The sequence below is a fragment of the Protomyctophum bolini genome, assembly GCF_963924005.1.
Source record: "Protomyctophum bolini genome assembly, chromosome: 13".
Classification (NCBI taxonomy): domain Eukaryota; kingdom Metazoa; phylum Chordata; class Actinopteri; order Myctophiformes; family Myctophidae; genus Protomyctophum; species Protomyctophum bolini.
The window spans coordinates 13,765,137-13,779,664 of NC_137874.1; the positions used below are offsets into that span (position 1 = coordinate 13,765,137).

Consider the following 14,528-nt stretch of genomic DNA (forward strand, 5'->3'; position numbering starts at 1 on the left):
GCATTATCATGTAATGCATTATCATTGCAAAACTAATTTCTTGTGAAAGAAAGCCGCAATTTATAAGATGACAAACTTTCACTTTTCAAAAATTCAGGTGGATATTTTGTCAGACGTATTCCATTCCTATGTTAGATCATGAATTGGAGTCTTGTGTATATGGTTTGCAATCACACCCACGTGCCCAATGAGGCAGATGCGGTCTCTTTTGGTGAGTCCTATATTTTCACTATTTTGGTGAGGATCCAAACATCAACCAAATACACTATGAAATAAAAAATGCATAAAATATATATTTTTGAGTGTGCAACCACTCCTATAGACAGCTTTGTGTCCCTGGCTGGGTCTGTCTGTCTGTCCCTGGCTGGCTGTGTACGAGCACAAAAATAGCACTTGGTTGGTTAGTTTTCAACACACACAACAAAGAAGTGTCACTGTTGTGCAGCCTAACACACACCCACACCCACACACATTAACTGTATATATGATGATTTTGGGTGTGACAGTACAGTACAGTAACAGTACAGTTCAGTAGAAGGACCCCCACACGGTAACTCTGTCATTTCTCAACCATTTCCAGCTCGCCGGAACCCTGGGCGCGTTCCTGTGGGTCTGGGACCCCCACACGGAGTTGCACCACTCACTTCACACAGGTGTGATTGTTTTCATACAACTATTCATTTAAAACCAAATCCCTACAAATATCAAAGAGGTATTTCAACGTTTAGGGGACAGGCTTGCAGCCTGCTGTGTGGCACAGTGGGAAAGAAAGTGCTTTCCCCACCATAGATAGACGGCTGGTTAAAGTTGAGGTGGCAATAGTATTGTGTAGCCAGACGATAAATCATCTCTGCCAACTGATACTGAATTCAATGTAGGGGCTAGATCAGCAGTGAAACAAACTTATGCTGGCATGATAACCTACAATTTCATCCCAATACGATGGACCGTCCTAAAGTCAGTTCTACTGGTGACAGCTAAATGCAAGATATCTAAATGCAATGTAGTTGCTAAAACTGAATGACATAACGTTTACGTGTAAAGACAACGGCATTGAGCAACCAATGCAAAGACGGTAGGATGGTCCTTCATATTGTCAGTGATCAGATTGCGTTTGAATTGATTCTATTTTGCACATGCACACTAGGAATGCCCAAGGATTCAGCTTAAAGGACAACTTTTGTTTTTTTTAAACCAAATCATGTTTTAGTTTGTTATTAGAGAAAGTAAAAGATCAGCGTAAATTTTGTTTAATTTGCTGCTTTCTTTCGTTATAACAATTTAAGCTTTTTTGACAGCGGATGGGGGCATTCGAACAAGTGGCTAAATATGTACTTTTTTTTTTTACAAAAACATTTATGGTGATTTCTTATTATTTACTGCTGGAGAGACAGCTAGACCCTGGTTACTGAACACAGCAATGATTGCTATCGGAATACAGCTTTAACCTTTTAATAAAAAATATCACTCGCCTTAAGGCAAATTGCAGAAAGCAGCCACCAGCGCTGGTTTGCACTGTTGCCAGTTCTGCTTATTATAAGCGACTTCGGGCTAGTTTTCCTGTAACATAGCTTAATATTCATACAGTAGTTGCCTGTTGCTTTGTAGCCTTTGTATTTTGTGCTTATTTCTGAAGTGTATAGTTGCTTATTTTGGCTTGATTTCATGATTCGTTTAAAAAAATAGCTGATGTAATAGGGCTCAAGTAGTGAAACTAGTTTCTTCTTTTGGATTTGTTTTCATAGACCTTGTCGCTTGTTTCACTCACAGAATCTGGCAACACGGAGCAAAGCGCATGCATAGGCGCACTCCACAGGTACTGGCACGCTCTCTCTCTCTATCTCTCCCTCTCCCCCCCACCGTTCATGTGCGCAGTGCTGCGAACCTGTGCGAAGTGTCCGTGACACAATTCTCCCTTTGCACAATGTAGTAGACGGGACTTCCTGGTTCTGTAAGCCCCGTCTCTTCACTTCCGGCCCATCCACAGTGCATTGATTTCGCTGCATTTCTACGGACAATATTATTATTTTCTCGTCACTGGTAAATTCTGTAAGTACGTTTAAAAATTACTTTTATTTGTATGGTTCATTAATATACCTTTCGTTTTTATCGGAATTGTTTTATCGTGTGTTTATTTCCAAAGAGAAATGATGTGGATTGCTACTAGGCGGTAGGCGGTACTAGGCGAATTGGCTGTGCACACTGCTACTGTAGATTCTAAGGTAAACCTTTTATTATGCTACAATCTGTTTAATAAGCTAACGTTTGTTAAGTGTTTTTATCAGTGGTGTCTTTTAAGCTTTTGGGGCTTTATTTAATGTATAAATAAATATACATCAAAATAAACGTTTACTGTTAGAGCAAGGACCCGTTTGGGGAAGCACCCTATGATGGTTTAATTTGTTTGTGCATACTGCATATACAGCATATCATCATGAGACATCATCACGTTTGTTAGACCTAGACTCGTTTGATAATGACAAAGAACACGTTAGCAACATTAGCATCATCATCATGACATTTAGCATCACAGATTAGCTCCGTCTGAAGCCAATCTCTCATATAGCCATTAATAAACGGTTTGCATAATTACAGTACATTCAAGCACAACTCAATACAACAACTGTTAACTGTGAATTCAATCAATTCATCATAATGATAAATGATGTTTGTGTTTGTGATGTTTTATAATGTTATGCCAAATATGTTCAGTATGTCTGCTTTTTCCACCACTGCCTGCATCTGATCACAGATAAATTTATTTATCTGTACAAACACTCTGTACTTTATTATTATTTTTTCATATTATAAGGCCTACATACTCTTATTATTGCATGACAAAAGGTGAAATTGGGCTATCTACATGCTCACAAGTCACAATGCAATGTGGTCTTGTAGATCTTTTTTTTATTATTCAAATATTAATAACCCTGTTTCTGTGTGTAGGGACCCACAACCAGGTAGCCTTCATGAGAAAATAATAAAATAATAATAAAGTACAGAGTGTTTGTACAGATAAATACATTTATCTGTGATCAGATGCAGGCAGTGGTGGAAAAAGCAGACATACTGAACATATTTGGCATAACATTATAAAACATCACAAACACAAACATCATTTATCATTATGATGAATTGATTGAATTCACAGTTAACAGTTGTTGTATTGAGTTGTGCTTGAATGTACTGTAATTATGCAAACCGTTTATTAATGGCTATATGAGAGATTGGCTTCAGACGGAGCTAATCTGTGATGCTAAATGTCATGATGATGATGCTAATGTTGCTAACGTGTTCTTTGTCATTATCAAACGAGTCTAGGTCTAACAAACGTGATGATGTCTCATGATGATATGCTGTATATGCAGTATGCACAAACAAATTAAACCATCATAGGGTGCTTCCCCAAACGGGTCCTTGCTCTAACAGTAAACGTTTATTTTGATGTATATTTATTTATACATTAAATAAAGCCCCAAAAGCTTAAAAGACACCACTGATAAAAACACTTAACAAACGTTAGCTTATTAAACAGATTGTAGCATAATAAAAGGTTTACCTTAGAATCTACAGTAGCAGTGTGCACAGCCAATTCGCCTAGTACCGCCTACCGCCTAGTAGCAATCCACACAGGGCCGGATTAACCATCCGCCGCTATGTGCAGCTGAACAGGGGCATGTGGCAAGGGGGGCATATTAAAAACAAAAAAAAAAAAAAACAAGTTTTTTTTTTTTTTTTTTTTTTTTTTTTTATCAGGTCAGGCCAGCCAGCCACAACCAGCGCAGCAAAAACAATCTCTCCTAAGCTCAGGCCAGGCCAGCCACAGTCAATTTCAATTCAATTCAGGCAGTGTTGCTGCAGCACAGTGCAGCGCACTAAACTGCCCTTTATAAAAAGTTTATAAACACTGTTAATGGAGGGAAGAAGTTCATAATATAAATAACATCAGATGGTACATTTCTCATGTGAAATTGCTGTAAAGGCCCCCAAAATGTCCCCCAAGGGCCCCCAAAATTTTGGCGCGCGACTTGGTGAGATCTGCCTCTGAAAAACTTTTGCAGATAGAACAGTCAGTGTTTCCCAAACTGGAAACGGGCACTAGGGACATGTGGGCACATGGACAACTGCCCAATTGTCCAGGTGCCAACATGTCCCTAGTGCCCAGTTGTCCTGGTGCCCACATGTCCCGGTGCCCACAGGTCCCTAGTGCCCATATGTCCCTAGTGCCCAGTTGTCCTGGTGCCCACATGTCCCTAGTGCCCAGATGGTTTTGGTGCCCGGAAAATGCCCAAGAAATGGCCAGAAAATGCCATTAAAAAAAAAATAATCTGCGCCCTCGCTTTGCTCTGGCGCGAGAGTCGCATTTCTGAAATGCATTTTACTGGTAAAAAAAAAAAAAAAACAATGTAATTTATTGCAATGGTTGCCAGTTGTATTCCAGTGAAGTTGTACTATTTGCCTATACCTTATTGTGTTCCATGTGTTCGGGGTTGGTCGTGCCCACGCTATGGGGGGGGGGGCATTAAAAATGATCTGCACAGGGGCACTCATGGGGGTTAATCTGGCCCTGAATCCACATCATTTCTCTTTGGAAATAAACACACGATAAAACAATTCCGATAAAAACGAAAGGTATATTAATGAACCATACAAATAAAAGTAATTTTTAAACGTACTTACAGAATTTACCAGTGACGAGAAAATAATAATATTGTCCGTAGAAATGCAGCGAAATCAATGCACTGTGGATGGGCCGGAAGTGAAGAGACGGGGCTTACAGAACCAGGAAGTCCCGTCTACTACATTGTGCAAAGGGAGAATATAATATAATATATATAGCATAATAGGCCTACCTATAATATATGTCCAGTCGCTTCCCATCTATCTGTGACTGTGCAACTCTCGTGCACGCCTGCTCAATCTCAGCAGCTGGGTTGGGTGAATGTGTTCTTTTTGTCATCTCAATGCAAATATTGCTGGTTTATCGGGACTAAACGATACAATTGCGGGATGGTGCGGGACTAAATGGGACTTATTTATTAGAGTTGATATTGAGACTATGGTATCTAGTTCACACTACACCAGTAGTCAGCCCTGAAACATGAGAATATGGTATCTAGTTCACACTACACCAGTAGTCAGCCCTGAAACATGAGAATATGGTATCTACTATCTAGTTCACACTACACCAGTAGTCAGCCCTGAAACATGATAATATGGTATCTAGTTCACACTACACCAGTAGTCAGCCCTGAAACATGATAATATGGTATCTAGTTCACACTACACCAGTAGTCAGCCCTGAAACATGAGAATATGGTATCTAGTTCACACTACACCAGTAGTTAGCCCTGAAACATGAGAATATGGTATCTAGTTCACACTACACCAGTAGTTAGCCCTGAAACATGAGAATATGGTATCTAATTCACACTACACCAGTACTCAGCCCTGAAACATGACGAGCCGATAGAAGTCCCCTCTACAGTGGAGTCATTTACCCCCCTCATCACTACAACATGGTACATGGAAATCAGCAACCGACCGGACGGTTTTGACGTGTCGATAAGGCGATATGGAAGGCAAGCGACGAGAGCTTCTCATCGGGAGTCTCCTGCCGACCTGCTTGCGACTGGCGACAGCCGACCGGCGTCGGGGCAGTGTGGAGTTGGCTTTACCAACACATGACTTCCCAGTCTTTTTGACATAGAGCAACTGTGGTTCCCAAACCTATTAGCTCAACATCCAAAAGAGAACTTAGATGTTTAGCCGGGAGACCCAATAAACTAGTGAGAATACCAGATCTGCTATTTTCATTTGTTTTCTAATTTAGGGAATTTATTTTAATCTTTTATTTGTGAAATTCCCAAATGTTTTAAAAAAAATCAATTTATGCAAATGTGTGATCTTTAGAAATAAATATGATTAATGAAAAACTTTAAGAAGGGATACTAAAATGGATTCCCAACCCACTGTTTGGGAAACAGGTGACATAGTGTCGAAGTCCCAATGTCACTCCATCCCCATGGATCAAAGAAGTATTTTGTTCTACCGAAAATACCATAGGATCATCTTAACATTGCGTCATGACTCATAATAATAATAAAAGAAATAAACAAATCAGCCCGGCAATTATGTCAGGTATGTGACTCTGTGTTGTTAGTAGAAGTAGGACATTAATTTACTAATACAGTTAAAATATGGAGTTAATCGGTTTCTGGCCGACAGCAACGATATGCATATTGAACAATGCCTACACATCACCACTGATGAGCAGATATACTAATTTGAGCTTTATAAGTTAATGTTTATTGGGTTGGGTTGTGATTGGTTTAGCAGCTTTAGCTGATTTGAGTAGTTCACTGTGATTGGTCCAATCTCTTTGTTGGGACCTACAGATGGTACTCGGGGAACAAAAATAAATGTGTCACTTTATGTCTGCGTTATATTCACATAACACCAATAGTTTAAATGAATTTAAAAATCCCATAGCTGGTGGGGACGGAGGCTCTCCATATTAACCGGAGCAATGCTAAAAGGTAAACAGACAGACGGCGCTTTCATATATGGAGTATATGGTTGTCTACGAACATACGCGTAGATAGCACCAGTAAGTACCGTTAGCCTAACTACTTTTCTAAACGAAGATGGCAGAGAAAAAGTTAAGGCATAGTAAGTCTTATAGTAACAGTTCCTTGCTGACTATTTAACCCTAACGTGACTTTTGCCTACAATATTGCGCCTCATGTTGCTATCAAACTGACCGTTGATCGTCACCCTCTGGCCAAACACGGTCTCACCCACCTAATAGGGATTCACATCCCTATATTTCCGCAACAGGTCTGATTGAAATACTCACCACTCACAGGAATACTCCATTTGGTTAGAGAAAGAACATATAGGCCTACCCTACCTGAGCTCCTGCAACAGTATGTTTAAAACAAAGTCCAAAATGATGTGCAGTGCTTAAAGTTGATGTAGGTTTATTCCACTTTGAATGTACTTTTTTCTAGATTTACTTCTGTCAGCTGAAAGTTTACCAAGGGATAAGTTCTATGATGTCACCACCACCCCAGAAACAGACCTATGTAGACGACATAACTTCTTCCCTATACCTCACGGTCTTGTCCTTAATTTGATTGTCCATCCACTATGTTCATTCAATTTCACAGTGAAAGGGCAGTGTTTACACAAACATGTCACAGCAACATGTCTTCATTTGGTTACATTTCTAAACTCTTCAGTTAAAAATGGATAAACAAACACGTAGGATGTTGTTCAGTGAGTTGAAATGAGAGAGACACTTGATCACATGAGGCCTTTCTATAATTGCATCTTATCTGGACTGTTAAGTTAAGTTTACAATTTAAGGTATGCAGCCTTGCTGTCACACGCTCTCTCTCTCTCTCTCTCTCTCACATAGCTAGCAGCTAGAGATAATTAATGCAAATGTGTTCATTAGGATTACAAAAATCAAACGGCCTCCGCAGATGGTCTGACATGTGAGTGTCAGGAGAGAGGGCGAGACGATCAATTTGACTGTAAAATCACCTTGCTTTCATTGTGTAATATAGTCATCTTTTGTTTCCAGAAAAAAATGTTTTGGAACATTAATGAGACACGTGTATACATGACACATTTAGGAAATGTCATGACATGGAAGCCTTCTACAAGCTTCCTGCTCAAAGTTAATAGAGTTCAAAATCCAGCACCCTAGTGTCAAAAACAGATCTAATAATGATGTAGCTCCCATGTGGTTCTTTGCCTTCATGTGGCATCCATTGTAACTGATATGATGATGTATTACGCCATATTTCATCCAAACTCCATCACTTCCATCATACAATTGTTATATGTAAATAATTGTAAAAGGTGCGGGAAAAATGCCTGAATGTACTTCCTTGGCCTTCTGGCAGCATGAACAAACAAATTTGGTGCTTATTAGTCCAGCAGTTTGTGATATAAACACTGGATGAACAAACGGATACAGAAATTCAAACAGTCCCTCTTTTTGACACTCCTACAGAGCCATTCCGTCAAAAAATGAATTGCCCCAAATTGCTTCAAGTTAAGCCACTGGCAACGTGGCTTTGCCAGTTGACCATTTTGACATTTCCTCTAGTGCCTCAGTATTGCACTCAGTCTTTATTAATGTGGGCATGTGATCCACACAGGAATTAGTAAATTGCCGAGACTTGTGTCTCGTCTGCTCTTTGGCATCGCCCGCAGACTCCAACCTCTCTCCCTGGGAATTAGGAAATTGTGAACAGTGTCGCTTCTCGTTCGGTCTCCTCCAACGCCCGCTCTTCTGTGACATCCTCTCTTTGGCTGTGGACTCAAGCCTTTCTCACAGGTTGTTCCCCAGGGGCCTCCGCTGCATGGATGTCTTACGCATGGGACATTCTCTCAGGAAGTGACCTATCTTTCCACAGTTTCGACAGCAGCGGTCGTTTGGGGCCAGCTGTCCTTGAGTGAGAATCTCAGGATCGAAGAAATAATGTATGTCATGGGAGACTTTGACTGGTGATCCAAACACCCTTCTGCCATTGATGAAAGCCTTCATGATGAAGTTAGTCATTCTCCATGACAGTCCAGCACCCAGATTGTGATTCTGGTTAAATGGATCTTCGATGGCAATGTACTTGGAGGTCCACTGTTTTTTTTTTTTTTTTGTGAGACAGGCTTTCTGCCGGATGCAGATAACATGCCTCTTGAAGTCAAAGTCTTCTGTGTAGAAGCGGAGCAGGCCAAGCCACAGTTCCCCCACCGTTTCAGTGTTCAATCGGTACTGAGGCCACTGTTTAGGCAGTGCTTCCAAATCATCAAAGAAATGGATGTTCCAACCATCAACCAGAACTTCTGGTTTCTTGGCTCCATCATAAATCTCCTGCAGCACAGGAATCACCGGTGGGTTTCTCTTCTGGAGGAAGAACAGGACCATGATCGAGTAGGCATAGGACGAGAGGCTGCCACGGGACGCATCTCCGATGTCACACACCTTGGCAAAGACCTTCATTACATAGCAGAGGATCTTCACTCTCTTGTCGATAGCAGCATATGATGCCAATAGGCGGGTGTTGTGCAGGGCCAGGGTGTTGTAGAGACTGATGTCTCCCTCAAGCCCTGTGTGGACATGGATGAACTTGACAATGGGCACCTTGGCTGTAGTGATAGGCAGAATATTCTTCAGACCTGGGTGTTTCCTCAGTAGTTTTGCCAGGCTGTCGATGATCCCAATGCAGTCCAGACCATCTGAGGTCGCTTGTCCCTCCATCACCATGCAGATATCAAGGTCACTCTGTGTAAAGGCAAAGCCATTCTTGGACGATCCAAATAGCCACAGCTTCGCCCTTGAAAACTCCCTTCTGACAAAGTTTTCCAGGTCATGAACAATGTTCTCTCTCTCTCTGTCCATTTCACGTTTGTCAGGGGAAAAGTCCTCGTAGCACTGCTCACAAACATAGTTGAGGGTTTCCAAGAATGCTGGTGTCATTTGGGGCAAGGGTTCCATTGCCATGTTCCTGAAATCTTCCGGGCAGTCTTTCTGCAGATGGCCGTTATTTTTACATAAGCAGCACACAGCCAAGAGGGACTTGCCTTGAGTAAACACTTGGCTGGTGAACTCATAGTGCAGGCCACTTTGTTTTTCATTCTTGACTTCAATGCCCTCATCTTTATCCAAGTCTCTCTCTAGAGGTGTGTGTGACATAATGACAGGAGTCAGCTCCTCTTCAACCGTAGAGGTAGGTGTGACCAAGTTTTTCCCAGAGGGCAGCTGAGACTCGTCAAACACTGGACCCCTGTTCTCGTCCACAAAATCTTGGTTCCTTCGTCGTCTTCCGAATGAGCTGTAAGCAGTGCTATTAGCAGAGTACCTCTTTCCCTGTTCCCTGTCCTCCCTCAGGTGGTCCTTTCCAAGCGGGTTTCTCCTCCAGTACTGCTGCTGCGAGAAATCTTTGATGGGCCCTTGATTGTTCTCGGTGACAGGGAACCGCTGCTGGAAGCCATCCCATTTCTGTGAAGGGCGGCTGGAAGGGATAACCCTGTTCTGTAAGGGGTGACTATAAGGGTCATTCATCTTCTGTGTAGGGCAATTGTAAGGGACGTCCATCCTTTGTAAGGGGCAATTGTAAGGGACATCCATCCTTTGTAAGGGGCAATTGTAAGGGACATCCATCCTTTGTAAGGGGTGATTGTAAGGGACATCCATCCTTTGTAAGGGGCGGTTGTAAGGGACATCCATCCTTTGTAAGGGGTGATTGTAAGGGACGTCCATAGTCTGTAAAGAGCCATTGTAGGGGAAGTCCATCATCTGTAAAGGAGGGCTATCTCTTGCCTTCTTGAAGCTGACATGGTAATGTGCAGGCCTTGCCATGCCAGCCTCGAAAACACTTAAGGCTTCCTCTTGACTTGGCTTGACTTGACCTCCTCTTAACTTCCTCTTGGCTTGGTGACCTCCATCAGTTGTGGGGGCGTATCTCTGTCCTTGATGCTGGAACCTCCAGCGTTCCACCTCATCTGCCATCATACCCCTCATGTCTGTCTGTATATGCGGTAGAGTGGCCACTTGGGAATCAATTTCCTGCTTGTGTCGAGGCGTCCTTGAGCGAGGAAGACACGCTTGACCTAAACTGCTCCGAGGCGCTGTTTCGAAGGATAATTAATTGCCTATTGCTCCTGTTGCTACTGGAATGCTATGTGCATATACACCCAAAACTAAAGGGAGCTAAATATTATACTATTAATCACGAGAAGCTTCATCAAATACATCATTCTTGAATTCAATTTGGTCTCATTGACAAATCTCTTTAAAATACTTACATGGTTGTGATGATGACGTCATCATAACTATATCTGCCCAAATGTGGAGTTCCACGCAACATCAAATATTTCCCCAAATATGGAGTTCCACATGGCTAGTGGCAGGCCTCTACGTAGAGCTCTTCACCGGGTCCCCCGCCGTGTTTTAGCCCAATCACTCAGGCAGGGTCGGAATCGGACGTATCCCCCGCGGATTTCGGGTCTGTCAATCATTATGTGTAATGTCCAAGTGGATCCGAGAAGACCCGTAGGCTACTGTGTGTAACGTGTGTGTGTACTGTCTGTACTTTTTTGTTGTTGCAAATGTTACGAGAATTCCATACTAAAAGGCTTTCTTACCTTTCTTTGTAGTTGTTACGTCCCCACCAAAGAGGTCCAGGTGTTATTTTGTGCAAAAGCTCCTTATTGGCTATTTCCCCTACCATAAGCCCTAAATTAATTGAATGGGAATTGAATGGGGCTATGGGGTGTTGTGCTAATTCGCTTATTTCCATCGCTCAAAATTATAATTTCTTTGTATATATCCTCTCTTCATAATGTAAATAATATCCCAAGCGGCACACTTTACTACTTATTTAGATGGAAATAAGCGAATTAGCATAACACCCCATTCAATTCCCATTCAATGCAATGCAATTCATTGAGGGCTTATGGTAGGGGAAATAGAAAATAAGGAGTTCTTGCACAAAAAAACACCTGGACCTCTTTGGTGGGGATGTAACAACTACAAAGAAAGGTAAGAAAGCATTCTAGCATGGAATTCTCCTTTAATACAATTTCAATCAGTGTGTGATTGTGTGCCAATCTGACTGTATACTCTCTCTCTGTCCACTGTGCGCTCATGCTGCACAGCGCTGCGGATGAGAAAAACGGGGGAAAAAAGTTCAGTTTGAAGTGTGATCATTTAGGCTGACCTAGGATCAGGTTAGTATTTCAGTGACATGAACGGCTGTGTTACGTGTGCTGATTATGCTGGTTTAGGATCAGCAGCGCAAGACGTACCACGCAATGCAAGCCCCATCCTCAGTTTGCCTTGCACTGATTTGAATGAAAACACAATTATTGTGCAATTATACTTTATATCACGATCACGGATCCCGACAACAGTGTTGACCTCAACGAGGTGAAACAAACTAGCAAAGCTCAAATCAAATGAATATAAGAAGGTTAAAGCAACCATGACAACTCGTGCGACAGTGCGTATCCCCACACGTGGATAAAGAAGAGAGCAAAGCAGGAGCTTTTTCAAGTGCATTGAGTTTCGCGCCTTGTTAATTTTCCAATCAGCCAAGACCGGTATATGCATCTGCTTCTGCTAAAACTCTGTGTGTAAAAAAACAAATGATCCGTTTCGTTTGGTTAATTTTAAATGCGCACACGAATGAGAAGAGTCTAATGAGAAGAGTCTCTCTCACCATCTGCTGCAGCGCGCAGCCTGCAGGGAACCTCTCCCTCTGTCTGTGTCTCTCTCTTTCTCTCTCGCGCGCTTTAATCATAAAATGGTAATTGGTCAATACGTCCGCTATATTATTTCATATAGTCCACATTTGCCTGGCTGGGTCGGGACTCTCGGAATGTCGGAAATAATCGGATCTCAGTCGGGCTCGGCGCTGCCATTTGAAAGAAATCTCGGAACGGGTCGGAATCGGACAAAATTGTCACGGATCCACTCGAGTTTGGTTTAACCATTTGAAAATATTTTCAGAACCATTTTTCTGGACCCGTGGAGAGCTCTACCTCCAAGTACAGGCATTGCACAACATCTTATTAGACTGGATTCATACTCCCAAGGGTCGTTACAGAAGGAAGAGATGCCACTGACATCATGGTACGCCATGACACTTTCATGGACGGTTTCAAACCTTGCACTGGAATACATAGCAGTGAATGGAGCCGGCTGGACCAGCTGCTAGTGCCATTGCCATATATTCTACACCAATGGCGCTAGATCAGATTAATTCAATTGGCGTACATCTATGCCAAAGGTGGGAATATGTTAAATGTTGTTAAATGCAAATGTTATATTCAAATAAAGCTTTTAACCACAACTCTAGTGTCCTAAGTCAGGTGGATGACACATTGTGAGCTTGTAGTTTGACTAATTTCAATAAAGACATTTGGAGCGCTTTCGGAAATACTGCGTTGGAGCGCCTAATAGTTAGCATTTCACAGTGCACTCAGTGCGCTATTTCCGAATGCGCCCTTATGGTGTATAGATGGGGGATAAAGAAGGGGGCCAAGGACAGATCAAAGTCATTGAAGTATTGGTGTAAATCAGGGGTCTTCAAAGTTTTTCAGGTCAAGGTTCTATTAGGTTGGTGGTCCAAATTTCAGCATTTGCACCGGAGATTAAAATCTGGGGTAGAACGGGGAAGTTATAGTGCAACTTTAACCGTTCTCTGAAGTTGGCTGGCAAAAATGATGTTCATTCATTCGTCCTTTCCTTTGAACTTGATAAAAGTGTTACATAAAAGGATGGGAGTGATTCATCGAATGCTACAGGGGCAAATAATTACTCTGCAATGGGGTTTAGAGTCGTGCTCGGAGTGAATGGAAGACGGGTTCGCATGAAGAGGGTTCCAAGCTCCCATGAAAGGATATAAAGGGTAATACATTTCCAACAGTCTTTTTCGTTTTCGTTTTCATCCAAAAGAACTAATGGCATCATTAATTTCTTGAATACAAGAGCATACAGTATACCAAGCCACCATGTCATGCAGTAGAGTAGAGTACTCCGCAATATGCCTGTTGAGCAGAGCACGAACGATGCCAGTATTATTGAACGGTGCTTCCGCTCCATTACGTAGATGTATGTATACGTGTCCGAGCACGGAAAGCTGCCTCCATTTCAGGTGCGGGAAAGCTCGACGGAACTGGGCCGGCCCCCTCGGTGCTTTCCTGGGGGTCTGGATGTTCATGTATCTTATTATTTATTCATGTATCTCTGGCCCTTATATTTCTAACGTCCCCCAGAAGGATTATGACTCAGACCCTGTTTGTAAGTGGTTTCCTCAGGGATAGTCTGAGTGTGCACTGTGTTGTTTCAGTGACCTTTTGATGTTAATTAACTGAGTACACATTGAGTTGAAGCACATAAACCGTGTGTGTGTGTGTGTGTGTGTGTGTGTGTGTGTGTGTGTGTGTGTGTGTGTGTGTGTGTGTGTGTGTGTGTGTGTGTGTGTGTGTGTGTGTGTGTGTTCAGTGGGCTTTCTGCATTGCGGTTGCGTTCGAACAGCGGCTGTCTTTCTCTCGGCCCCCCTCTGTGGCATTAACGATCCAGATAAATATCATTTGCAACGTCATTTGGTGACTATTGGGTTCATGCCATTTAAAAGAGTGTTTGCTAAATGTCAATAAAAGAGAATATTTAAAAATATATACTGTATATTCAAAGATTTAGCACAAATTGTCAATCTTTAATGGCAGATCTACTAGCTAATAGCGCCAGTGTATAAAACATGGTTCAAGTGGTGAAAACCTATCATGACACGGATGCTTTCCCGGTTGTAAGGAAACAAGGAACACAGATCATGTTCACCCACAGCACAGGTGAGCGAGGGATCTTGTGTCATTTCGCACACAGCCTGCCACACACTGGGTCACAATCCATACAGCTCAGCTTGCAAGCATGATTTATTCAAGCAAAAACAAATGCCACTGGTATGTTGTGCACACACACAAGCATGCATCACACAATTTGTGGGGAC

General features: G+C 42.2%; 2 protein-coding genes across 4 annotated transcripts in view; one reads left to right on the forward strand and one right to left on the reverse strand.

The window, feature by feature from the left end:
* Positions 1 to 14,528, forward strand: part of LOC308326732 (relaxin receptor 1-like) — a 98,541-nt gene that overhangs the window by 29,983 nt on the left and 54,030 nt on the right. The window lies entirely within an intron of this gene.
* LOC308327046 (terminal uridylyltransferase 7-like) lies at positions 8,348 to 10,525 on the reverse strand (the record flags this gene model as incomplete). The annotated part of the gene is made up of 1 exon (XM_080780181.1): positions 8,348 to 10,525. One exon carries the CDS (start codon positions 10,523 to 10,525, stop codon positions 8,348 to 8,350), a length of 2,178 nt encoding a protein of 725 aa, XP_080636307.1.